We start from the raw sequence: 26,374 nt of genomic DNA on the forward strand, positions 1-26,374 counted from the left end.
ATTCATGTTCCTTTCCCCGTGCTGTGCTGCTTCCTGTAAAGGGACAAGGGCCTGGATGAGGAGGAGTCTGTGGAAAGAGACAGAAGTGATGGCATGGCCTTAGGGTGGTGAGAACATTCTTATGATTCCTTGTCCCTTCTCCTTGGATACTTGGATCTCCCCTTCTTTCTTCTCCTCCTTGTTTAAATGGGACTGGCTTGACTCCTGGCCTCCTGAGGCTCACTGGAAAAGGAATAGGGAAAGGACTCAAGGTAATATCACTTCCTCCCAGGTACATCATGCCTTCCAGTTTAAGAAGGGTTTTCACAACCATTCCCTCACTTGATCTTCACAACCCAGATGGGAGTGTCCCCATTTCACAGAGGAGGAAATTGAGGCCCAGAGAAGAAAAGTGACTCACCACAGGTCATCTGGCTTCTGATTCCCAGAAGGCTCTTTCCTCTACATTGTTGCCTCTCTAGTCTGGGTCCTGAAGCTGGGGACCTAGGGTTTTCAGTCAGAGCAAGATGATCCCAGGATGTATCCCATTGATCCCCCTCCTCTCTGCTGGGCCCCCTGTTCCAGGTCAGGGGGAAGGGTGTTGACTTCAGCCCGCAGGCTGGGCTCTAATCCATTCTGCTGGGTTGCGTCTCTGACTTCAGGCAGTTCAGGCAGCTCTCCAGGCTCTCCACTTCTATAGGATGGAAGAATCCCACCTCCCCAGCTTGCTGTGAGAGCCTAGGCAGAGGCAGGGTCTGAAAGCACTTTACAAGCTGAAGGATGAATGCTAACTAAAGCGGGGCCAGGGGAGGGGGAGGGATTGGTTGGGTATAGGGTATCCTTCCTCTGAGTTGGCTGGGCCTTGCCCAGGATGCTTGGCTGCTCCCTCCCACCCCCACCTCAGGGGACACCTCAAGGCAATTTGCCCTCAGGGAAGGGGTGGGGCTCTCTTCACCCCAAGGCTGCCCCTCATCACTCATCTCCTATTTGCTCTGTCAGGAGGGCCAGATCTACTGTGGTCTCATGACCTGCCCAGAACCAGGCTGCCCCGCACCCCTCCCGCTGCCTGCATCCTGCTGCCAGATGTGCAAAGGTGAGTCTGTCCCTAGGTCTGGCAATGCCCCCCACCCCCACCCCAGGGACCTTGTCAAGGGCTGTTAGAGGTGGAGGAACCTCAGCTAGGGAAGGACAAATGGCTTGAGCAGAGTGAAGTTTACAGATGGTCAGACTGTTCCCCGTGGGTTGGGTTAGTCCAGGAAAACTTCCTGGAGGAGACAGGACTGGGGGAAGGGAGTACTTCACAGTAGAATGCTTCCCCAGATATTGGCATTGTGGAAGGGCACTGGACCAGGAGCCAGGTGACTCCAGTTTAGTCCTGGTTCTTCCAGAAAATTCCTACAGATCCCTGTTCCTCTTTGAGCCTCAGCTATGTCATGTGTGCACTGAGAGGTTGGCCTCAGTGATTTATTTATTTATTTATTTACTATTAAAAAAAACATTTTTTTTTAAATTTTATTTATTATTGAGAGACAGACATGAGCATGGAAGGGGCAGAGAGAGGAGACACAGAATCCAAAGCAGGCTCCAGGCTCTGAGCTGCCAGCACAGACCCTGACGCAGGGCTCAAACCCACAAACTGCAAGATCATGACCTGAGTCGAAGTCAGACGCTTAACCGACTGAGCCACCCAGGTGCCCCTGGCCTCAGTGATTTCTAAGGGACTGTCTAATTCCAGGCAGGGTTCTTGGTCTTTGAACCAAGAATGCTTGGAAGGAGCCGGACCGTGTGTGAGGCAGGGGCTAGAGAGAGAGAATCCCACTCGGGGCCTTGTGTGCTGGCACCCCGGGGTGAGTGGGAGACAGAGCTCTAGGGTGTTCCAACTAGGACACAGGGGACTGGAGGCGGGTACCTGGGAGGGTATAGTATAGACCAAGGCCTGGTGACTTCATATGTGGCTGGATACGGTGGCTCCCCAGGGGACTGCAGCTAAGCAGGCTGTAGGGATGGGATCCCGGGCCCTTGGGTCACCCATGATATGCACTGAACAAGAATGTCTGGCCCAGCCAAGAGGGAGTGTAGGGAAATGGAGGCAACAACCCAGTGTAGGGAATTTGTCAAGCCAACGGTGAAAAGCAGCTGTAACTAGAAGTGGGAATAAGTCCCCACTGGGGCAGAGGGCCCTGCCAGTGCATAGGGACTGCAGAAGTGTCACTAGGCCTGGGAGGTTGAAGGCCTGCAGGGCCTCTATCAGCAAGGCTTAGCAGGTGGAGGTTGACCCAACTTCCCTTTGGGTTTCCAGATGAGTCAAGTAAGAAATCAGCTGAAGAGGACACCACACAGTCACACCGTGGGGCGGTGAGTGCACAGCTTTACTGACAGGCTAGAGAGAGGTGGTGAGGGGGACTGGTATCCAGGGCCTAAATGCCATGACTCTGGAGCAGACAACACCAGTCGTTGTCCTCATTTCTGTTTTTGTCCCCTAGGTCAGCTCCACGCCCTCCACCACGTCCCAGCCCCTCTCCCTAGCCTCCCATCATGGCTGGTGGGTCAGCAGGGGCTGGGAACAAGTGCCATGCAGGGCAAGAGCAGGCTCTAAACTTCCCAGCTTCCCTCCTGAGAAACATTCTGACACTGACACTGTTCTATCTGGAGCCTGTATCTGTCCTTAGTTCAGCCTGCCTGTGGGCAGCACATTCCCCAGAGAATGTGGCCTCTGTCCTGGCCCAGCCTTCCCCACCCAGCTCCTGTGGTACTGGTGCTTTGTCTGGGGGTTACCTCTCTGTCCTCCCCTCTGTCTTGGCCCCTCTCCGTCTTAGTCTAGAGTTAGGATGGGCTAAACTTTCCAGCTTTCTCTGGTCAGAGAGGAAAGAGGTGTGAGGATGGGCTTACGCACCGACTCAAGTCACCATCCACCCTCTGTGCTATGTCTACAATGTAAACAACTTCACCTTCTCCTTTAGCCTGGGTCACCTGGATCCCGGGGGACGGGAGGCTGACCTCCCCTGCTCAGGGACTCTCCAGGGGTCTGGCCTATGAGCTCTCTCTTCTCCTCTGCTGGCTCATCCTCCCTTCTCAGGCTGGGCCTTTTCAGGTGGAGCGGGGCTCTGTGCCGCAGAGCCTGAGCCAGGCCATCTCCTTGCCATCCCACCCTCTCCCTAGGAGGCAGCGTGCTAAGCAAAGCCCACCCAGGCTTAGTTCCAGGCCCTGAGCAGCTCCTTACTGGATGACATGAGCAAGTCCCATCAGAGGGTTGGGCTTTTCAATTCCTTCTTGCTACTGTTCCACTTGACAAGCATTTCCTGGAAGCCTCCTATGTGCCTGGGCCTGTGCTGGGGCCTGAGACGGTTTCCTGGGAGCTCCTGTGGGCTCCATCGGGCCATCAAAAGGCTGACTCAGACACTGTATGGGGCAGGAAGGGGCTGTAGAAGAAGGACTATGAGTGACTTGGTATTGGTGAGGCGGGTAATAAGCCCACCTGCTCCTACCCCTTGACCTCGAGCGCCAAGCCTCTTAACTAGGAGCTGTGATGTGCCTGACCCGTTATACTGCCCTCACCCCTTTGTTATCACTGCTAGCCCTGCCAAGACCTGGTCTGGAGGGGCAGGGTTTCAGGATCTTGGATTCCAGGGGCTCAAGAAAGGGGGCTCTGGAGACTTGGTCTCCAGATGGGACCTGTTCTTAGTCTTCCTGTCCTGTGGGATTCTGGGGCCTGGTGGGACCTTCAGAGGCCCATCCCCTTATCCCATCACCTAAATCTTCTCAAGGAATTTCCTGACTGTCATCCTCACTACAGACCTGTAGTTTCTAAGTTTCCCAGGTTCCTAATTGCTGTGTCTCCCAGGTCAAGACCTCAGTACCCCTCTGTTCACCTCAGCCCCAAGGCCCTGGCTCTGATAGTCCTGAGAAGGGGTTGGTGGAGACTGGGTTTCCAAACCACTATCCTCTGAGAGTTTTCAAATATCCATTGTCTGAAAACATCTTAGACCCCATCCAGATCTTTCTATCCCTAGCCTGTGCCTCTCTTTACTAGGAAGTCATGCTGGTTTCTACCTGCAGGCCTCACTGCAGCTCTGTCTTGCTGCTCTTCTGCTGACAATGGCCCATCAGTGATCTTCATCCTTCCTGCCATTTGCAGAGACATTCCCAGGATCCGTGTTCAGGGGACAATGGAAGAAAGAGGGTCCTGGGCACCCCAGCTCCTACTGGCCTCAGTGCTCCTCTGGGCTTCATCCCTCGCCACTTCCGACCAAAGGGGGCAGGCAGCACAACAGTCAAGATTGTCCTGAAGGAGAAACATAAGAAAGGTGAGGACGGAACCTCCTCTGATCCCTGAGGTGGGAAAAGGGGGCCCCGACTGCTCCCACCTCCCACCCCCGCACCCCCACCCCCCACTCAGTGGTCCCCTGATCTCAACTTGCCCATGAGCTTGTGGATTCACAAAATATCAAAACTGAAGGTGTCCTTAAGGGCATCAAGTCTAAGGCCCCATTTCACAGATGAGGACCCTGAAGTTCAGAGTACTGAGTGAGAGCCAGAACCAGTCCTAGAACCCGAACTATGGGTCAACACAACAATATTTTTTGAGCCTCTGCCATGTCTTTGCTGGGAATTGAGGGGCACAGAACAGAGAGATGAAAAATGGTCCCTGTCCTCGAGGGGCTCCAGACATGCAAATAAATACTCTAATATAAGGAAGTGGTGAGGGAAAGTTTTTGACAAAGAAAGGAGGGAGCAGAGCTAGGCTGCAGCAAGATGGTCAGGATGCAGCAGGGAAGGAGGCCAAGTGGGCAATGGTGGCAGCAGAGGGGGAGGAAAGCAGGCTTACTGCGGGAGACCCCCCCCACCCCCAACCGGTGGAGCAGGAGGAGCTGCTGTCCCAGCCCCTTTTGTACAGATGGGACACTGAGGCTAAGAGAGGGGAAGGGACCTGCCAGAGCTCACACAGCCAGGTAAGTGTCCGAACTTGATTTCAGCTCTCCTCCCACCAGACATGCTGTGACGGGCAGGGGGAGTACTCTCCCTCTTCAGCAAGAACTTTCTGGGCACGTGTCAGCTCTGAGTGCTGAAACAGGGGAGAAGTCAGGGACAGGGGGCCAGGTCTGCAGCTGGCCTCAGCTTTACAAGCAGTGTGGCTGGGCCAGACTGGTGGAGCAGGGGGCTCCCCAAGGCCCCACCCCCACCCATCACTGGACTCTGGCCCAGGTCTGAGGCACTGACCCTCCTCCCTTCCTGCCCTCCTTGGCCTAGCCTGCGTGCACAGTGGGAAGACATACTCCCATGGGGAGGTGTGGCACCCAGCTTTCCGCTCCTTTGGACCCCTGCCCTGCATCTTGTGCACCTGTCAGGATGGCCGCCAGGACTGCCAGCGGGTGACCTGCCCCACTGAGTATCCCTGCCATCACCCTGAGAAAGTGGCCGGAAAGTGCTGCAAGATTTGCCCAGGTACAAAGAGATGCTGGAGGCAGGGAGGGCACTGCCCTGAGTGGGCCCTGGGTCCCTCTCCCCAGGGCACAGATACTTGGAACATCTCCGACACAGATGGGGCAATGGACTCAGAGCCATAGGATGCAGGGTTTTTAGATGCACTCGAGTGGAAAATGCCAGACTCACAAAATATTAGACTTATGGAATATCTAATGTTATAGTGACAGATTCAGAGGCTCTCAGTCAAATACACAGAATCAAATAACGTTCTGGGTTCTCTGAAATCATAAAATCATAGGATGTTAGGACTTTTAGGAGGAATAGCCAATGTTTATTGTGCATTTACCATGAGCCAAGCAGGCATTTTACATGTGGGAGTTCATGTACTCCTCACCACAAATGGACAGGGCAGGTATCTTTGTCTCCATTTTACAGACCAAGAAAATAAGTGCCCTGTCCAAGGTCACACAGCTCAAATGACAGTTGGAATCCGAACCCAAGTCTGTCTTACTCCAAAGACAATGCTCTTGACCACTGTTGTCTTCCTTTAACCTTCATCTACATATGGGTAAACTGAGACCCAGAGAAAAGAAGGGACTTTCTAAAGTCACAGAGCAATGTAGTCGTGGAGCTGGAATTAGAACTCAGGCTTCCAGACTTGCCAACTGAGTTCCTCTAACGCTGTCACGTGACCCTAGGATTAATAAGTGTGCAGAAGAAAACATCAGAGTATCTCATTGGGAGGAACAGCCTGTGATTGTCAACAGTAGCTGTTGTGAGGAACAGGCCCATTCCCTCAATCCTGGAAGGAGAGCAGGTGGGGTAGAAGGTGCGGGCTGTGTTGTGCCTTTACCACTTCTGGTTAGAGGGCTGGGTTGGCAAAACAAAAAGGAGAGGAATGGGGAAGAAAAAAGGGGAAGGAAATGTGTGTCGAGAACCTACTGGCACCAGGTATTGTCCTGTGATTTCACCTAGTTCAATTAATCCTCATCTCTCAGCTGTTTTACAAATGAGATCACAGAGTGGCTGCAATCATCTTAAGTCTGCACCTACCCCAGGCTTTGACGTCAGGAAATGTGAGTCTATGTTAGCTTGCTTACCGACGGACTTCCCTAACTTACTGTTGTGAGCTTAGACAAGTTACTTTCCTTTCGGAGCCTCAGACAGAGTTGATGAAAAATGCTTTATAAATTGTAAATCAACATCCAAACAAAATCCAAATATAAGGGGTCACTATTATTTTTCAGAGTAATATGCTATTGGGACAGGGTTAGGGACAGAGCATGACAGAATGGCACCTGGAAGAAAACGAGGGGTGGGGCTTCAACTTGGATTCTCTTGGAGACTGGCTGTGGTTCACTGCTGGGCTCCCTCACAAACACACTTGATCTTGGGCTCTGCCACTGGAACCCAGTCCATTTCCTCTTAAAAATATGGAGACTGTAGCCTTACAACTCTTAGCGGGACATCTCTAAGAGTTTCATAACTAGGAAGAATTTAGAAGGAAGTGTGTATGTTTAGGGACTTAGTCCTTTAGTCCCTGAAAAATAGGGAATGTTGGTACATGGAAAGTTCCAGGAAATGTCCTTGGAATGCCAACATGTCCAGGCTTTAGGACTGGATCCAACCACTGTCGCCATCACCGCTCCCCGCTACACCCTTACGGTCCCCTCCACCACTACAGTCACGCCATCACCTCCACCACCCTCCGTCACAACCATGATCATCACTATTGCCATCATCACCTCAACCCCTCCCAAACCTTTCACTCCATGTATGGTCATGAGAATCTGTGTTTGGTGATGGGGGTGACTCAAAAGACTTGGAGGACATGGCTCCTGGCCTTCACCCCGTGGGTCTCTTTTAGAGAAGAACATACCCAAGTGAGACAGTTACAAGGCAATGCGTGTCAGTGAGACTACGGGCATGAGTGGGAGGCATAAGCAAGAAGGGCTTTAAAGGCTGTGAGTGGAGAAAAAACAGGGTAGGCTAAGCTGTTCCAGGTCGGCTGCCTGGAGAAGGTGGAAGGTGAGCTGAGCCCAGAAGGATGAGAAGGTTTTAATATGCTAATCAATGGGAAGTTAATGGGAGAAATGCCCCATCTCTTTCCCAGGGGCACCAGAACTTTCCCAAAGACCTTAAAGACCAGAGGGGGGTGTCAGACCAGGGGCCCAGCTTCCTGGACATACCAGGCAGGGGTCGGGAGGAGGGGTACAGAATGTTCACAGCTCCTTGTCTTTCCCAGAGGACAAGGCAGACCCTGGCCACAGTGAGATCAGTGCTACCAGGTGTCCAAAGGTGCCAGGCCGGGTCCTCGTCCACACATCAGTGTCTCCAAGCCCAGACAACCTACATCGCTTTGCCCTCGAGCATGAGGCCTCTGAGCAGGTGGAGATCTACCTCTGGAAGCTGGTAAAAGGTGAGCATGGGCCCACTCCCAGTCGGGCTTACCTCTGGCCTGTCCCCCTGTTATCAGGGGCCTCCGAGGCCTATTTTGTTGATCAGGTGCCTCTAGCCCAGGGAGACCTGCCTCTGGCTACCCTTCCAGATTTGAGTCTCTGATTCCGAGGTAGAGGGAGACGGAGATTCTGTCTGTGATTCTCTGGCAGTTCTGATAAGCTCATCCAGGGCCTCCCAGTGCTCCCTCTCCTGGGGGGAAGGGGTTGTTGCACTTGCAAGGAGCCAGGACAGGGTAATGCCTACAACCATGAAGCAAAGGCCAATCAGTAGAACTTCAGCACTCTGTGAAGGGAGATCTTTTCAGGCAGAAGGACATCCACAGCCTCCTCAAAGCAGGAGGGCCTTCAGGCTCATTTAGCCTTTTCTATTGGGTGGAGTCTATCCCTCTATACGAGAATATATGTCTCATTCTGTGAGAAACTCGCCCAATTCAACAAGATGCTCCTATCACCGGCTGAAGGTGAAGAGGAGTTTTCATTGATGAGGAAATTGCTGAGAATTTGGTTTTCTGGGCACTTCTTGCCAAATATAGATCCCCTGGGTAGAGCAAAACAAACTAAACCCTTTAAGTGGGGTTTAGCTGTAAGGTCACTTTTCTCTACTGATGGGTCTTGCTGAAATGGGTGGGGGTGGAAGAGGGAATGATAATAACGATGATAATGATAATGACAACCAATGTGTGAAGCACTTTAGAGTTTACAAAGTGCTTTCACATTCATTATCTCATTTGATCCTCAATGATCCTGAGAGTTAGGTATTATTATCCCCATTTTACAGATGAGGAAACTGAGGCTCAGAGAGGTGAAGTACCTGGCCCAAGGCCACACAGCCAGTAAGTGGAGGATGGGAGCTAGAGCCCATGTCTTGTGACGTCAGATGCGGCTCTTTCCCTGCTCTACTCTGCCTCCTGTCCTAGGAGGAATGGACGAAGAAAGCGGAGCTGTTCAGCCTGGAGAAGAGAAGACTCAGGGGGACAGGACTGCTGGCTTCATGGCTCTGAAGGACTGCCCCAGGAAGGGGGAGCTGTTGTGTTCTGAGTGAACAACAAACCGGGGCTTTGGAATCAGACAGACCTGAGTTCGAATCCTGGCTCTGCTATTTCTTAACTGTGTGGCCTTGGGCAATCACTTGACCTCTCTGGGCCTCAATTTTTTCTTCTGTTAATTGGAGAGGAGGGTGTTTGGAGGATTAGACGAAATCACATAGGTAGAGCCCCGACCTATAGTAGGTGCTAACGACGTTAGTATCCTCATCCCACATCCTCTTAGAATTGTAGAGAAGCACATTTCCACCAATGAGAGGAAGCAGTTTGTCATACCTTGACAGTTGCTGTCAAAGAAGGGAGGGAGCAATCTCCATTCACAGGAGTGTGCAAGCAGTGGCTGGGTGGGCGTTCTGCCACAGCTGAGGAGTTAGATTTAGTAACCTTATAATTATTTTATGCCTTGAAACTCCATCAGCCCCTGGACAGGTGCTGGTTTACTCCAGACCTCCCCTCACCCCCAGCAAGGACTGGGACCCCAGGGAGTAGTAAGCCCCAGCCTCTGTCTTTGGGAGCCCAGGACTTAGTGACTGGGGTGCAGTAGGAGCTCACCAGGAGCTGAGTTGTTCAGGCTGGAAGGCTTCGTGGAGGAGGGGCCTGCAGCTGGTTAGGAGTTAGGAAGGCAAGAGGAACACATTGCAGGCAGAGGTGGCAGCGACAGCCTCAGACTGGCCCAAGAGCCTGTGCTGACATACCCCGTGCTCTGTGATTGGTGTGGAGCTCGCCCTATGCATAATGTGTTTCATTTCATCCATATAAGAAACCTGAGGCATATGTATTAATGCACCATTTTGCAGATAAAACGGAGTCTGAGAGGTAAAATGACTTGCTCAAAGTCACACAGTTTATTTAAGCACTAAAGCAAAGATTCAAACCCAGGTCTGACTGCCCCCAGTGCCACCTCCACGGAGGTGACCTAATGCTTTCAGAGAGGGGCCTGAGGAAGGTCAAGGTGTGTCCAGGATGGCGCAGACCGGAGAGTTGTAGCTCAAGGCCGGTCTCGTTATGACCAGGCCCAGCAGAAAAAGAACAGGTGGTGGGGACTCTTCAACTTCACAATGCCAGGCTGTACCATCCTGTCACTAGCAAACACCTCCTCTCCATCTCCTGACCCCCTGGGCGGCCAAATTGCCTCATTAGCCTCTCTGTTACCTCCCTGTCCCAGACTGCGGGGGTCAAAACAAACACTCCAAGGGCTGACTATCAGTGGGAAACCCTGTTTCCTCACCCAGAGGAGCAGAAACAGCAGGCCTTGGGGGCAGGGAGAGGAAGGGGAGGATTGGCCTGGAGACAAAGGCACCAGGTGGACACCAAAACCTGGGCTAAGTGAGGCCACATCACCGTGGAGCCAGCCTCAGGCCCCAGAGGCTTGGCTTAGTGTTAAGAGCCTTTTAGATTCTGGAGTTTCAGAGTAGAAGGGACCTCAGGGGTCTCAATTCCAGCCCCTGTCTAGGAGGAAGCCCCCCTACAGCCTCCCTGATGGTCTCTAGCCCCTGATGGCACATACCCCACCCCATCTCCACTGTGGATGGCTCCACTGAGAAAGGGTTTGTTTTCACATTGAGCTGAGCCTGCCCTATCTCCTGGGACTCACCTGCCAGTGCCGTCTCTGCCCTGGGGGTCCACAGAGCCCAGCTGCCCTCAGACCTGGCATGCCCTCAAAAGGCATGACCATGCCCCTCAGGCTAGCTCTTGATTCCAAGTCCAAGAGCTCAGTCATTAGGATCGTGCTTTATAGGCTATGGTACGAAGACCCTCCCTCATCCTGTCATCTCTCCAATCTGTGTTCTGGGGTATGTGCCATGTCAGGCCTGGCAGAAGAACCATCTGAGGTTTGTGATGTAGCCTGGGCCTTTGGAGTGAGTCTCTCCCATATCCTGGTCCTTGGCATCTGGACTGGAGGGTCCTGAGAACAATGCTGGACATTCCCAGCCTCCTGGACCTTAGTGCTGCCCATTCTCCTCTGTGGGATCCTACTCAGATTTCCACAAGCAAGGCCAATTCTTAGTTTTCTTGAGGGCTGTGCTGGCCTAGCAGAGACCTTGCTGTCACATCTGTTCTTTCTGGCCACAGACCCTGGTGCTAACAGCTGGTGCAACCTCCCAGCCCATGTACTCAGGGCCTCAGTGCCATGCGTGGTGCCTGTGGCGAGCTCCCCATGGGATGCAAACATCAGGAGATCCAGATGATACCTTGTTCCTCTCTAGGGCCTGGCCTAGATTGGATATATTTACTTATCTATCCATTCATCTAGGGATTCATTCATTCATGTATTCATTCACTTATTCATTCATTCATTTATCCTACCTGCCTAATGTGGGCCAGGCTCAGGGGAGCCAGAGAGGAAAGCCTTCCATGAGTAACCAGTCTAGTAGGGGAGGCAAGAATAGACACAAGGAGAGGACATTAGAAATAGGCCCAATCACAAACACAAGCTAAGAGCTGTGGGTGCCCCAAGGAAGGGAAATCAAGGAAGACTTCCCAGCTAAAGCTCAGAGAATAAGCAGGAGTTTACCTGGTAGCAGCAGGACAAACGGAAGTCAATAGGAGAAGGAGTTGTAGCAAAGGGGGCAGCCTACGTACAGGCTTGGGCCCCTCAAGGACTTTAAGTAGTTGGTTAGAGCTGGAGCACAGGAAGGCCTCTCAGGGGTTGGGCAAACAGAGCCTTGTGCTGAAAGGGAGCCCTACCACTCTGACACCTGATGCTCTTTGGAGTCTGATAAACACACCTACTGATTTTTATCACACATTCTGTGCCCAAAAAACAGCCTGACCTGTCCACACAGGCCCCTCCCCCCCCCACACACACATTGTGGACAGGTGAGTAGTGTGAGAGCAGGATGCTGAGGGTGACAGGTGCAGGGTCAGCAGGGAGGTGATGGGAGGTCAGGGAAAGGGAATGACAGGTAACGTATGTTTTCGAATGACTGCAGTTAGGATCACAGACTGGAGGGGGAGTAAAAGGGGCCAGAAGTCTAGTGTAGTGACCCAGGCAAGATGTGATGGGGCCCGGATGGGGAGAGTGGCAGTGGAGATGGGAGGATAGATTCAAAACCTTTAGGAAATTTAGTCTACAGGGTTTGATGTCTGGTCAGAATAGGGGAGGGGAGGGCGGTGACTAGGTCCAGTCTAGGTCCAAGTCACCCTGTTTCACTGACTGCACGGCCCTACCTTTCCTGCTCATGCCCTTGCCTCTGCCCTCAGGAATCTTCCACTTGATTCAGATCAAGAAAGTCAGGAAGCAAGACTTCCAGAAAGAGGCACAGAACTTCCGGCTACTCCCCAGCACCCATGAAGGTGAGACGTCGGGCTGAGGACTGGGGCCTGGGAAAAGAGCCCGGCCAGAGGCCAGGGCCTCATGAGGAGTTCCAGGCTGCTGGTGCTGGGAGGGGGGCAGGGTGGTTGTCAGCCACAGACGTCAGTTCCCGGCACAGGAATCCAGTGGGCGTCTGGGCCAGAGATTTCTCAACTCAGGGAGCTTGGGAGCGGGAAGGTGAAGCAGAACCATCTGGATTTGGTCCTGGGAGTGAGGGAGACAGGACTGTGGAGGAGGGAGGCCTGAGCCCTCAAGCCCCAATGCTGCCTACCCACGCTGTATTGGAACGTTTCCCGCTGAAACCCTCCTAACCACTTTCCTTCTGATGCCCTTAATTTGCTCTACGGTATCCCAGGGAAGACGGATCCAGGTGGGGCTTTAAGTGGGGGAGAGGAAGCCACAGATGGGAGTGTCACTAACAGGTGTTAGGAAGCCAGCCCAGCCCCCAGATGCTGGTTGGTTGAAGTTGGGGTCACGTGCCAGAACTGATTGGGATGTGGGGTTATGATGGAAATATCCATCCCCTTCCTCCTATGCGCTCCAAACTCAGGCCCTCACCGTTCTTCTTGTCCCAAGTTTTTCCCACCCCAGTCACTCTGCCTCTTTTGTGCACATGCATGCACCCCTGCACACACACATACACACCCCCCCTCAGGCCCCCCCCCCCCCACACACACATACACACACCCCTCTGCTTTCCTCCATGCAGGTCACTGGAACGTTTTCCTAGCCCAGACCCCAGAGCTGAAGGTCACAGCCAGTCCAGACAAAGCAACCAAGACCTTATAATAAAGACCTAAACAGTTGCAGATATGAGCTTTATCATTTTTGTTGTTATATACTAATAAATAACAAGCTGCATTACCCCTCAATCCTGCCTGCTGAGTTTTATGTCCAGTCCCCACATGTTCCCACAGGGACTACAAGGTGGGCCTGCCCATCCCATTTTGCAGGGCTAGAGACTGAGATGCAGCCGAGGCAGAGACCGGCCCTGTCCTCATGGTAAATTGTTACCGGAGCCAGGGCTAGCTCCCCCAGCCCCACTGCCCAGGCCTTTGTCTGCTGCCCGTGGCCTCCCCCCTGCTCTGTACTGCTTCTGTCCCTGGCCCCCCAGCTATGGCTCCTCCTGCTTTTATGGGCGGCCCCCCTCCTGGAGCTCATTGGCGCTGAGCCTAGGAAAGGGACTGCCTCTAGATAGCCAGTGGAGGGGGAAATGGAGGCTCAAAGCACTTTGCCAGCAAATCTTCCGGGGATCCTTACGATTGTCAGCCCCATTCTATAATGAGGACACTGAATTTAGGGAGCAGCAGTAATTTGCCTGAAGCCACAGAGCGGGGCGATGGCAGAGGTAAAACTGGTGCCAGGTGTCTTGCTCCAGGCTAGCCCTCCCCCCCCGGTCCGCCGTGACCAATGTCATAAACCCAAATATTCTCACCTCCGAGGATTTCCAAGACTTGGCAGTCAAATTGCCAACCCCGGCACCACCATCTGGGAAGAAAGCCTAACAGTTACAATGAAAGACAACATTAATAATTTATCCTGCCTACATGTACAATTACTTGCAATTTCAAAGATGTTTTAACGCTCATGATTCCACTTAAGGTGAACGAACAGTGTAGGAATCACCCGCACCTTAGAGAGAAGGAAACAGAGGATCAGGATCGGCCAGTGTCTTCCCTCAAAACTTCACAGTGACAACAGGTGAGGCCAGGACTAGACCTCAGCCTACGGACTCCCAGACCCATGGTCTTGCTCCAGGACAGAGCTGCCCTCCACCCCAAGCCTGTGGGAAGCTGTGGAGAGGTGATGTAAAGTGGCCTATGGGCTGGAGTTCTGCCACCTGTAGTCACTTGGAGGGCTCTGACTATTGTTTCCAGAGCCTTGCTCTTTGTATCCAGGTGTCTGAGGGAGGCCTGGGAAGTCTGCTAAGCAGCCTATCACTGCCGCCCTCACTGAGCAGGGGCCAATGTCGCACTGCCCAAACTCCCCCTGCGAGCTCCCACGGGCCTGGTTTGAGAGTCTGGGGTTTGAGGAACATGGCTGGAATCTCCCCCTCCTCCCCTGAGTAGGAAGATGTTAGCTCTTCACAGCCTCCACCTGTCCATCCAAGAGAAGACAGCATTCTGGCCTTGCTCGCTCACCATGTAGGGTTAGCTCAGAACTCCGGGGACGATGAACTCTGAGCATCTCACATTTAAAGCGCAGGAATCTGAACGCTCAGCCATTTACATGGTGAACTCTGTCAGCCATCAACTTGGCTCAGGTGTCTCTTCTCAGGAAAGTTTTCCTGGATACCCCCACCCCCGCCCCTGCACAATGGCCCCTCCCCTCTGCTGGAGAATGGGGTTGGAGGCAGGACTCTGTAATCAGAAGTGGCTCCGGGCCTCAGCACGGGAATGGACTTCCCTGTATACTTTCCCTGGTATTGCAGGCCAACTGCCTTCCTGGTTTCTTTGAGGGGCTTATCCGAAGCCTGTGTGGTTCACCCCAAACCTTTTCCGCCATGGGAGACACGTTCAGCATATCAGCATCTCCTCCTTTGGGTCCAGACATTTCTGAGTGTGCACACACAAGGCTTGCCTTGGGAACCGCTCAGCAGCTTTCTGGTGGTTTTAAACCCCTCTGACTTGTTGTCTTCCCCTTTCGTGTGTTCGTTCGTAAAACACTTGCTAAGCTGCTCTGCGATAGGACGTTATGCTAGACGACCCACACAGTGTAAGGAACCAGCCCGGCTCTGCCTGTCCTTAGGGAGCCAAAGTCTTGAGGGGGAGATGGGGCATCACAGGGCATCACAGGGGCCCTGTGACAACAGGGCCATGGGGAGCACAAGCTTGCCCAGACTGAGGACGCTTCAGCAGGCTCTGAAGGATGAGGAGGATGTGAAGAAAAGGTGGAGGGAGGGAGACGGTGCAGGGAGAGACATGCATGGAAGATGTAAAAAAGCATGTCATAGGGAGAATCACCAACAGCTCACTGGACAGCTTGAGGCAGAGCTGAGGGAGGTGAGGCTGAAGACCCAGCTGAGAAGCTCTGGCTTCATCCGAGGGCAGCCGCGAGCCGTGGAAGGGTTTCAGTGCCTGGGTCAGGTCTGTGGGTTAGCAAGCTGGCTCTGGTTGCTGGGTGAAGACCAGCATGGCCAAGCGAGGCAGACACCAGGTACGAGGCTGTTGTGAGAGTCCTTGTGAGGGATGATGACGGCCTGGGCAGGAGAGAGGCGGTGGGGCTAGAAGGGAAGGCCACACTAATGACGCTAATGGAGGACTGGATGAGGGAGAGGGAGGAGGGTAGGGCGCAGCTGTGTTTCACATGGGGCCTGGGGAAAAACTCAGAAGATTCAGCTGAGCACACGTTGAGTCTCAGGAGATACCCCTGGCTCGTGGGGTATATTATGGATCTGGGAGAAGGCTTGGCCAGAGACAGGGGTTTGGGAGCCATTGGCCTGCAGGTGGTAACTGAAGCCAGGAGGTGGGTGGCACCAGCCTGGGAGAGACTGTAGAGTGAAGAGAAGAGACAGACGAGCATCAGCAAAGGAACCACCGTGGAGGCAAGAGGGAAGCCAAGAGGGTATGGTGGCGGAGAGTTCAATCACACAAGGCCTGGAAGGGTCTCCCTCCGCCCCCAGGGGTGAGGGGGCTTCTGGTGCCTGTGGAAATGGGCAATGTCAGGAGAGCTGGGAGGCAGGAACAGGTTTTGGGGGGCTGAGGTGGTGTCAGGGAGGCGGGGAAACAGACAAGTCTTTGAAGAACCTTGGTGGTAAAGGAGAGGGGAGAAGCAGAGCAGTGGCTGGCAGTGGACATGGATGGAAGAAGCGGGTTTCTCAGATGGAAGAGATGTAAGCAAGTCTTGGTGATGATCCCTCATCACCTCCTCACAGGACAGGGGAAAGGAGAAGGAACAAGAGAGTGGAAGAAGGGAAGTTTAAGGACAAGTTAAAATCTACGCTGCCTCAGCCACTAACTCACTGTGTAACCCTGCTGGTCTCCCCATGTGTGTGATGACAGAGAAGGAAATGGTGGTCTTCCAGGACTACCCAGACTTCCACTCGTGAGGCTCCCAGAGATCCCAGCAGGGAGTCCTACTTGGTGGCCAGGCTAGGCACAGGCTGGGCTCTGGATGAAAGAGTGACGTCCCCTCCCCCATCCATGCCCGGCCATTAGATAACAAGGCACATTCAAGTCTGTTGTTTCATCTGATCCTTAGGACAACCCAGTGAGATGGGGACTGTCAACCATATTAAGAGATGAGGAAACTGAGGCACATACAGGGAGAGGAAATGACCTAACCAAGATCACATACTGGTAAATGGAGGGGTTGGATTCCAGCTAAGGTCTGTCATTCTGTACCCTGATGGATCCCAGAACACTGGAAGTGCCAGGTCCTGGGCTGGGGCAGGTGCAGCTGACCTGGGCTCAGAGCCTCCACCTTCCCAGGTAGCTTCCTGGCCCCCAAACCTGATAGTGCAATTATGATGCCAAGCCTGGCCTCCGGGTTTCCTCCTCTTCCAGTAGCTATGAAGACACCTCCCCCTGTCCCCCCACGAACCCTGGGCTCTGGGAAATGGCAGCATTTCTGAGAAACAGGACGTGGCCTGTGGTTTGGGGCTGGCTTGGGGGTAAGGGAAGGCCTGGGGCCCCACCAGGCACAGTGGCATCTCTCGGCAGGGCAGGCCCAGCCACCCCCCTTCCCCTCACCCTGGTCCCTGGAAGACACCCTGCCTGCCTTCTCCTCCTGTAAGGCCAATTTATAGAAGATGAACAGGAGGTATTGCAGGAGGCTGACTGAAGTTGGAAGGGGGTGGGGTGGCATGGATTTCTGAGTACAGAAAGTCATCTCAGACCTTCTAGAGTGGGAATTAGGACCTGGATCTCTGGCCCCAGCTCAAGGCTGCTTGAATGATCATATGACATCAGAGGTCTTCCCCCAATCCTACCTTTATCACCTCTGGCACAAAACAGAGCCACAAGATTTGCCCAAAGTCCAACAGCAACCTACAGTTGGGCTCTAATGGAGCCCGCAGGGTCTGACTCCCACATTCACTCCCCTCTCCGTGCCCCATGATGTTGGGGCTAGGGGTGGAATCAGCCTTCCTATCAGCTCCCCTGCTGCCAGCAACCCCCTCCCCTTCCCCTTCCCCTTCCCAGCAAGTCTTACCCACCAACCCAGAATGATCTTTCAGAAACACAAATCTTACCCTGTTTCCTTCATTAAGCCCCTTCTTCGATACCTTCCCTCCTGGACCCCTGAAGATCTGGTTCTTGCTGCCTTTTTGCCCCCAACTCCCCCATCATCTGTCCCAGCAGCGCTCCAGGGTCCAGTTTGCTGCCCTACCTGACCCAGGTGGCATGGATCTGGGCTCCAAGAAGACCTGAGGCACAGACTCTGACACCATCACAACATTCTGTTGACCCCTGCATACCAATCTGTTCTTCCCAACCAACTCTTTCAAGAAGCAGACAGCACACTGCACTGCTCAGGTGCCTACTAGCTCTCAATCAGACAGGATACAAAGGATCTGCCCTTCCAATTCCTATAGAAAGATTCTGGGGGAACAACTCTGGTTGGTCCATCTTGGGTACATAGATGGTGGTCTGGGCTGAGGTATCAGAATCATGATTGGAGTTGGGGGAGGGTGGGGAGCAGTTCCCTCAAATAAGGAGGTGGCACCCACACACAGTCACTGCAGGGATCCCTGTTCCCAGTCACCACCACTACAATTTTGGATCACTTCTTAAACCAGTGTCCTTGCTTCCACACCTTAAACATGCTATTCCCTCTTTCTGGAGTGCCTTTCCTTAGTCCCTTCCTGCAGTATTCCAGCTTATGCTCCAAGTCCTCCTCAGAAAAGGCCCCCACTGGGCCTCCCTGCTGCCCCAACATCATATGCCCTTCGGTAACCAAACTCATGCTTTTGTATTGCAATGATGTGTTCCTGAGCCCTTCTCCCACTGGACAGTAAGCTGCTTGAGCCAGAGACCACGTGGTGGTTATCTTTCCATCCCCAGCCCCTGGTCCACAGGAGGCATTCAGTGTATGCTTACTGAAGAAGGAAATGAGGGAAGGAAGAATGGCATTAATGGTGAAGACAACAGTGAGACGTGGCTGACTCCTGACATATAGCAGGTGCTCAGTAAGTGGTTGTTGAGCCCTTGAGTGATCACCACTACCATTCTCACCACCATTACCACTGCCACCACCACCAGGGCCGCACCTCACATTGTAGGGTCTAGGAAGGAAAACAAATGGGGCCTACATATCACACCCTACATATTTAAAAGTTATAAATCAAACTAATAAACTATTAAATAAATACAGTCTATCTTTCTACCTTGACAAATAAACCTTCTTAATGACTTAGAAGGCCAACTTCAAATCTAAAATTGTCTGACCTCTTCTTTGCCAGAACATGGAAACACATGGAGAGCTGACCTTTGGCCCCTGACTTCCTCCTTTCAGTCCACCTCGCTTCTTATTTCAACTCTGTCCTGTAGTGTGAAGGGCCTCGTACACACAGGTGTAGACACCCCAGTCTGCAAGTCTTTGATGTTTTTAAGACACGTCCAGAATGCTTTTATACTCCTCCCATTGAGAAGTCTGGCCCATGTCCTCTCCCCTTATATCTGGGTGGGCTGTGACTCATTTTAGCCAATAGAATGAAGCAGAAATTATTCTGGGTGACTTCCAAGCCTGGGCCACAAATGTAGGCCAGTAGGTGATGCAGACACAACAGTAGGTGATGCAGCTACTGGCTGTTTAATGAGATACTTGCCCTTCGCATCTGGAACCACTAGGCAAGAAGTCTAACTAACTCTGAGGTCACCATGCTGTGAGGAAGCCCAAGCACCTGGAGAACACACAGCGATACTCCAGTCAACAGCCCCAGCTGAGCTCCCAGCCGACTACTAGCATGATATGGATAAACAGATGATTTCAGGCCCCAGTCACTGAGTCTTCTCCGTGGAGGCCCAGACATCATGGAGCAGACAAAACCATTCCCATTGTGCCCTGCTCAGCTGACCCACAGAATTCATAAGCATTAAAAAAACAACCGTCTTAAGCTGCTCAGTTTGGGGGTAATTTGTTACCTAGGGATAGTAACTGAAAAATGTCCAAGCTTCATCCAAGCCCACCTCCCTTCTCCTCACTTTCTGGGCAAACTATCCCTCTGGCTTAAAGAACAGACTTGGAAAGAGGACTATGCAGTCCTGGAAGCAGACTTGGGCTGTTTGGGTAGAGAATTCTAGGACCCTGGGTTCCCAGCGTGTGGGGAAGGAGGGGAGGGGCACATATCCTCCTGAACCAATGGACTCCTTATGCTATGGGGAGGGGTGCAGCTGGAAGAAGGTCAGAGAGGGGCCTGGGTCTGAGAGTGGTGCTGGCCTCCACCATCCCCACCACCATCACCACCCACTACTACCAGCCCAGGTGATGCAACTGTCCTGTGTGTCCCACCGTGCCCTCAGAAAGACCCCAGTCTGGCGAGGGAGAAAGAGACATCAACAATGGCGATTGAGTGACACGTGCTTTGATAGAAGAAAACACAGGGGCCATGAGAGACCATGACGGAGGAGAGGAGTATCAGAGAAAGTTTCCTGGAAGAGGGGGCACCCAAAATGCAAGTTTTAAAGAAGTAGCCAGAAGAAGTGGGGGAATCATGTTCCAGTCCTGGGAAACACATTCAGAAGCCTGGAGACGAGTCGTACATCTGGGGAAGGGCGAGCAGATCAGGCCGATGCGAGAGTTGCACTGGCCCAGTGCAGGCAGGGTGGTACAGGCAGCAGAGGATTGGCGGGTGGCACAGTCTCCAGAGAGAAACCAAAGAGGCAGGCAGAGGCCAGCTCTCCTAGGGCCCTCAGAACAGGGCCGATGTGCAGGAAGGATGTGCTGGCATTGCTGTCAATGTTGGTGCCTGTTCTGATTGCCCAGGGCCCATCCCAAACCAGTAGTTACTCTGAATATCACTCCCCAGCCTCCACCCAACCCCCATCCCCGCCCTTTTTCTTGAGCCTGGAAGGATTTTCAGCGGGGATATAATTCAATCAGATGTGTGTTTTACAAAGATCTGTCAGGCTTCTGTGGGAGAAAGACTTAGAGGGAGCCAAGAACGGGAGCTGAGAAATCTATGAGTAAGCCCTCACAGCTACCAGTGAGAGGTGATGGCAGTCTGGACTAGGGCGTGGCAACACATGAAGAGAAATTGATGGAGTTACTACTCTTTAGAGGGTTGAAGCAACAGAAGCAAGGGTAAACCAGACATGGTCCCTGCCTTCCATGAGCTCAACAGAGAAACATCAGAGAAAAAAAGGCGTGGACATACCGAGAAATTAAAATCTGCTCAGTGAATCCTCCCCATGAATCTCAGAGGCAGGTACCAGTATTCTCCTTTTGCAAATGGGGAAGAGTGATGCGCTGTGGCAGATACTCTTGGGTGCCCACCCAGTAGTCATTCCCTTACCTCCTCTGTGCTAACAGAACCCCACTGGACAGGTGCTCATCACCTGGGGTGAACTACTGAATGACCTAAGCAAACCTTAGCAACCCACTCTCCTCTGCTGGTGACTGGTCTAGGGCTGGGTATATGATCCAACCTGGTGGGTTGTGGAAGGGGGGCTTTTCCTCCTCAAAGGAGAGAGTCCTGTGAAGAGAAAGTCTTTTTGCTACCGCCCTGTTTTGCTTCTACCTTCAGATGCCATCGGCTAAGGACATGAGATATGGAGCTGCGGCAGCCATCTTGTGGCCATGAGGCTAAGGATATGAAAACCAGCCATGCTAAGGAAGGCTGAAAAGAGCCGAGTCCTCAGGGACATCAATGACTCACACTGAGCCAATCTGGGGACCACCTACGTTTCTCGTTAGGCAAACAACAGATGTCCTTATAGCTTATGCCACTGCAGCAACGCTGCCAATGACCCTCTCATCCCTTTAACATTTTCATACACACCGGCTCCCACTGTGCTTTCACTCCCAAAAGCCAGCACCTGCTTCCCCTTGTCAGAGGATGGCCTTCAGGCTGCTGGAGCCCACTTTGCCTATGAGCATGAAAAGCCAGAAGAGCCTGGGAATTTACACCCCTGCCCCACCTCAAGGGAGGCCCTTAACCAGTGACAGAGGAGTATGGAGGTGTCAGTCCTCCAGCTGCCTTGCACTGACCTGGCCAGCTCTGAGGGGTGACCTGCACTGTCCTCGGAGCTCCTCTATAAGATGGAGCCGAAGTTTCTCTTTGTGGGACTTGTCTTGATGTCCCCCCCCCCCCCAAGTCCTACTTCTCACTCTGGTTTCTCTTGGAAACCTTCTTCCTAATACACATCATTTTCACATGACTCCTTGCCTTAAGTTCTGTTTCTAAGAATCCCAACCTAACACAGCCACTATTAGTCAAGTTTTCTATACTTGCAGCCTAAAGCATCCTAACAGTCATAACATAGCAAGGGGAAGGTCTTACAGCAAGTTTGCTCAAATGTAGTTTTCCTGCTTGCAAATCCTATGGTTTTTGTAAACGAACTAATTAATAAGCTGGTGATTAAAATTTATTTTTGTAAAGTGCTGTGTTCCAAACATAATTAGCTGGCTCATGGCAGCTAATTACTACTGAGTATCTCCCATGAACCAGCACCAGGCTGGCTTTACCTCAGTGGCCCCACTCAATCTTTACCAGAACCCGATGAAGTGAATATGATTTGTATTAGTTTTCTATTACTGGGTCACAAACTACCACAAATCTAGCAGCTTAAAACACATTTATTATCTCACAGTTTATATAGGCCAGAAGTCTGGGCACGGCTTAGCTGGGTTCTCTGCTTTAGGATCTCACCAGTCCACGATCCAGGTATCCACAGGGGTGTGGTCTCATCTAAGACTCAACTGGGGAAAAGACCCACTTCCAAGTTCCCCCAGGTTATTGGTAAAATTCATCTCATTGCAGTTATAGGACTGAAGTCCCTCTTTTCTTGCTGGCTGCCAGCCAGAGGCCAGCCACTCTCAGTTCCTAGCGACTACCAGCTGGTCTTACAACAGCTTATCTCTTCAAAGTTAGGAACAGAGTCTCTGACTCCATGCAGAATCAAGTTCCTCTCTTAAGGGCTCTTACCTGATCACATCACACCCACTCAATCTCCCTTTTGAGTGACTTAAAATCAACTGATTTGGGACCTCAATTCTACAAAATCCCTTCACCGTTGCCACATTCCACTGGCCAGAAGCAAATCACAGGTCCCACCCACCCTCAAAGAGAGGGATTATGCAAGGTGTGAACATCATGGGGAACACCATGGGGGCTGTCTGCCACACTATCGTTATCCTGATCGCATAGTTGGGGAAACCGAGGCAAAGAGGAGTTTAGTAATCTTATCCAAAGTCATGCTGCCAATGAGTAGGGGTGGAATGTGGTTTCCAACCCGAGTACTCCAGTTCAGAGCCTGCACTTTTATTTTTTTATTTTTTTTATTTTTATTTTTTAATGTTATAGTGCATTTATTTTTTTTTATTTTTCAATATATGAAATTTATTGTCAAATTGGTTTCCATACAACACCCAGTGCTCATCCCAAAAGGTGCCCTCCTCAATACCCATCACCCACCCTCCCCTCCCTCCCACCCCCCATCAACCCTCAGTTTGTTCTCAGTTTTTAACAGTCTCTTATGCTTTGGCTCTCTCCCACTATAACCTCTTTTTTTTTTTTTCTTCCTTCCCCTCCCCCATGGGTTTCTGTTAAGTTTCTCAAGATCCACATAAGAGTGAAACCATATGGTATCTGTCTTTCTCTGTATGGCTTATTTCACTTAGCATCACACTCTCCAGTTCCATCCACGTTGCTACAAAAGGCCATATTTCATTCTTTCTCATTGCCACGTAGTATTCCATTGTGTATATAAACCACAATTTCTTTACCCATTCATCAGTTGATGGACATTTACAGAGCCTGCACTTTTAACTGTGACCCTGCACTGACTAGCTTCTGCCCCAAGTACTGCCCCTTTCCTTATGTCCCCTAACCCCCTCAATAATCATAAAGAGGAAACAGAGGCTCAGAGAGGTTAAAAGACTCACCCAAGGTCACAGAGTGGTGGAGTCAGAGTAACAAACCAGGTTTATCAAACTCCCAAACCCAAGATTTTAACCAGTAATAAAAGACAGTCAGTGCCTTAACAGAGGAACAGAGTGCTGAAAAAGTTCATGGGAGGGGCACCTGGGTGGCTCAGTCAGTTAAGCATCCTGGCTCTTGATTTCGGCTCAGGTCATGATTTCAGAGGTCAGTCTCTGGATTGACAGCACTGAGCCTGCTTGGGATTCTCTCTCTCCTTCTCTCTCTGCGCCTCCCCTGCTCGTAATCTCTCTCGAAATAAATAAATAAACTTAAAAAAAAAAAGTTCCTGGGAGGTAAAGAACACCCCACTGGGACCGGGGTGGGACAGGAATGGAAGAGGTAGCCTTTCAACAGGGTCATGAGGAAATGACAAAGTCTGGCTATTTGAAATAGAGTAGGGGGGTGGTAAGGAGGAAGTATTTTTCCACGGAAGGGACAGCTTGGGCAAAGGCAAGTAAGCAGGAAAGCACAGATGTTGGGATGAGGTGGAAATGGAGGGTGGCTTCATACCAAGATGAGGGACTGTGAGAAAGCAGCAGGAGATGTGGCCAGGACCCAACCTGGAACACCATGATAAGGAGTCAGAGTCTTATTTTGAAGGCAACTGGGAGCCACAGCACGGTATTGAGCAGCAGCAGCCATTCACCAAAATACCTTTAGAGGTAGGTGTTAATGGCAGAGTGTGGGAGAGGGGACTGTTAGGAGTTTTCCTGCTTCTAATGGCCTTTCCCACTCAAGGACACCTTTGATTCTCAAGGTTGTGCCCATTTTGTGAGCAAGGACACCGATATCCTGGAGGACACAGTACTCTATAAGGGGAATAAAACTAAGTAGTGGGGCCAAATGTCCCACTTCAGTCAGGATACTGTGGGGATTGGAAGCAAAGACTGTATTTTTCTAACAATATGGCTCATTTATCCTTTGCACATGCCACATTCACGCACCAGAATCAACATGGCATTTGTTCAAAATGTGGATTTTGAGGCTCCAAGCCCCAAGGTTCTGATTCAGCAGGTGTGGAGTGGGGCCAGGTTTTGACATTTTAAACAAGCTCCCCAGGCAGACTCAAAGGTCCAGGCTGCCCCTTTAGGAAACCCTGAAGAGCAGGGGCACCGGGGTGGCTCAGTGGTTAAGCGTTGGACTTCTTTGGCTCAGGTCATAATCTCCTGAGTTCCAGCCCCGCGACGGGCTCTGTGCTGACAGCTCAGAGCCTGGAGCCTGCTATGGATTCTGTCTCCCTCTCTCTCTGTCCCTCCCCCACTTGCTCTCTCTCTCTCTAATATAAATAAACATTAAAAAAAAATTAAGAAACCCTGAAGAGCATAAGGTTCAAAACTTGGGTCATAGAGAGCTGTCCACAACGCAGCCTTTCCCCTCAAGGCCTTCTCCTCCTCCCCATCCTCTAGTGGTTGCTCGCCGAGTCAGACCTCATCAGCCATCCCAGCAACATTTTAAGAGCTGGCTGCCTGAGCTGAATGCTAGTATTACTGGGGAAACCGAGGCCCGGGGCGCCCATGACGTGCCCCGGGGTCCGTGCGCCTTAAAAAGCGCGATTCGAACTCGAGGCGGCGGCTCCGGGAGGGCTCCACTTCCCGCGGCTGCCAGCAGGGGTACGCGGAGCCTGGGGATCCGCAGGCAGGAGGCGGGGGTCGGGGCGGGGGCGCTGGAAGAACGGGGGCTTTGATTTCCATCTCCCGGCGCAGACCCAGACACTAATTAAAATCGCCTGGGCCGCGGGGGCGGCGGGGCGGGCACAAAGCCGGCTTTGACCGGGAGGCGGCGGCGCTGGCGGGCGCGGGGCCGCGCCGCACAGGGGCCGCTTGTGGGACGTGTTTGTTTTTGCTCGTAAAGCGCGGCAGCCGAGCGGTGCCCGGGCGGCGAGGGGGGCCGGAGCCGGGAGAGGGCCCCTGAGGCCACGGCCGCCCGCCCCCGCTCGGCCCGCTGCACGCCACTCCCGCTCCGCTGCCCTCGACCCCACCCCCCCACCCCCGCTGCCGACCGCTCCCGGCCTCAGTTTCCCCGTGTATTACATGGTAATGATGATAACCTAGTAGCATTACTGAAAATGTTTATTGAGTCTTTACTGTATTCCAGGCCCTGGGCTGAGACCTTCTTCCACTTCCTTTTTGGTCCTCCCAACTTCATTAATATCCCCATTTTACAGATGAAGCCTGGAGAGGTTGACCTTGCCCAAGGTCACACAGCTCTAAATGAGAGAGCCAGGCCTGGAATCCAAGCCTGTGTCTCCAGAAGTTATAGGAGGCCGTCTTCCAGCAGAAGGAGTGCAAGGCTAGGGCCAGATGGGTTCGGCACAGGAAGGTGGGTTTCAGCAGGAGGAATGTTCCTAGTCAGAGTTTGCTCACTCCCTATCAAGCTGTCCATTAGACCGGGCTCCCCAGCACTGGGGTGTTCAAGCAGAGTCCTAACACAACCAGTGGTGGCACTATGAGGTCCCTTCCAGCCCTGGTCTTTAGGATCCCTGACTATGCACGAAGGCACTGCCCTGCAGGGGAGGCACCTTCCATCCTGGGCTGCCCTAGGTATTGGGGGTGGAGTGGGGTGCAGGTCTGTAGGTGGGTGGGGACCAGGAAAAGATGGGAGCCTCCTCCTTGGAAGCCTCTGTGGTTGGAGGGATCCCCTGCCTCATCGTCAGAGAATCACTGAACCTTAGGCTCGCCCTCTGGGCCTTTACACTCTAGCCTCCTGTGATCAGGATTTGCTCCAGCCGTGCCGATCTCTCTTCCACCGACTTCTCACCTGACTTCTGCTCACACTTTAGTTATCAGCTTAGAGCAAGTGCTACTCTCTCAGCACCCACCATTTGTCCTTTGGAATCCCCCTCACAGTGGTAATAATGTGCTCAATGACCTTGCCTTTCTTGTCAGATCAGGGCTGCTAAGGGTGGGACCGTGTGGGCCTTGCTCACCTCTCTGCCACCTGCCAGTCCCTTCCCTTGATGGATTGTGCCAGGAAGATGCACTGGGACCAGAGCTCAACTGAGACCAGCACAGGCTCAGTTAAGTCCTGCAGGTGAGGGTGGGTGTCATCAGAGACATATAGAACCTTGGTGGGG

At 52.4% G+C, this 26,374-nt stretch overlaps 1 protein-coding gene and 1 long non-coding RNA gene across 4 annotated transcripts in view; one reads left to right on the top strand and one right to left on the bottom strand.

Moving 5' to 3' along the window:
- Positions 1-13,023, top strand: part of CHRDL2 (chordin like 2) — a 32,296-nt gene extending 19,273 nt beyond the window's left edge. Inside the window, exons 5-12 of one of the 3 annotated variants that reach the window (XM_047877970.1) lie at positions 979-1,072; positions 2,279-2,334; positions 4,115-4,283; positions 5,227-5,421; positions 7,649-7,822; positions 8,641-8,695; positions 12,110-12,186; positions 12,915-13,021. In XM_047877970.1, the coding sequence (XP_047733926.1) occupies positions 979-1,072; positions 2,279-2,334; positions 4,115-4,283; positions 5,227-5,421; positions 7,649-7,822; positions 8,641-8,695; positions 12,110-12,186; positions 12,915-13,021 (927 nt within the window). Of the gene's footprint in view, positions 1-978; positions 1,073-2,278; positions 2,335-4,114; positions 4,284-5,226; positions 5,422-7,648; positions 7,823-8,640; positions 8,696-12,109; positions 12,203-12,914 lie in introns of all 3 variants that reach the window. The other 2 variants (XM_047877969.1, XM_047877968.1) reach the window with 2 other exon arrangements.
- LOC125176480 (uncharacterized) lies at positions 1,615-13,725 on the bottom strand. The gene is made up of 3 exons (XR_007156255.1): positions 13,657-13,725; positions 4,030-4,261; positions 1,615-3,398 (listed from the first exon to the last, which is right to left on the bottom strand). It is a non-coding gene; the product is annotated as an uncharacterized LOC125176480 (long non-coding RNA).
- Between the last annotated feature and the right edge of the window lie 12,649 nt (positions 13,726-26,374).

Source organism: Prionailurus viverrinus, chromosome D1 (genome assembly GCF_022837055.1).
Source record: "Prionailurus viverrinus isolate Anna chromosome D1, UM_Priviv_1.0, whole genome shotgun sequence".
NCBI lineage: Eukaryota > Metazoa > Chordata > Mammalia > Carnivora > Felidae > Prionailurus > Prionailurus viverrinus.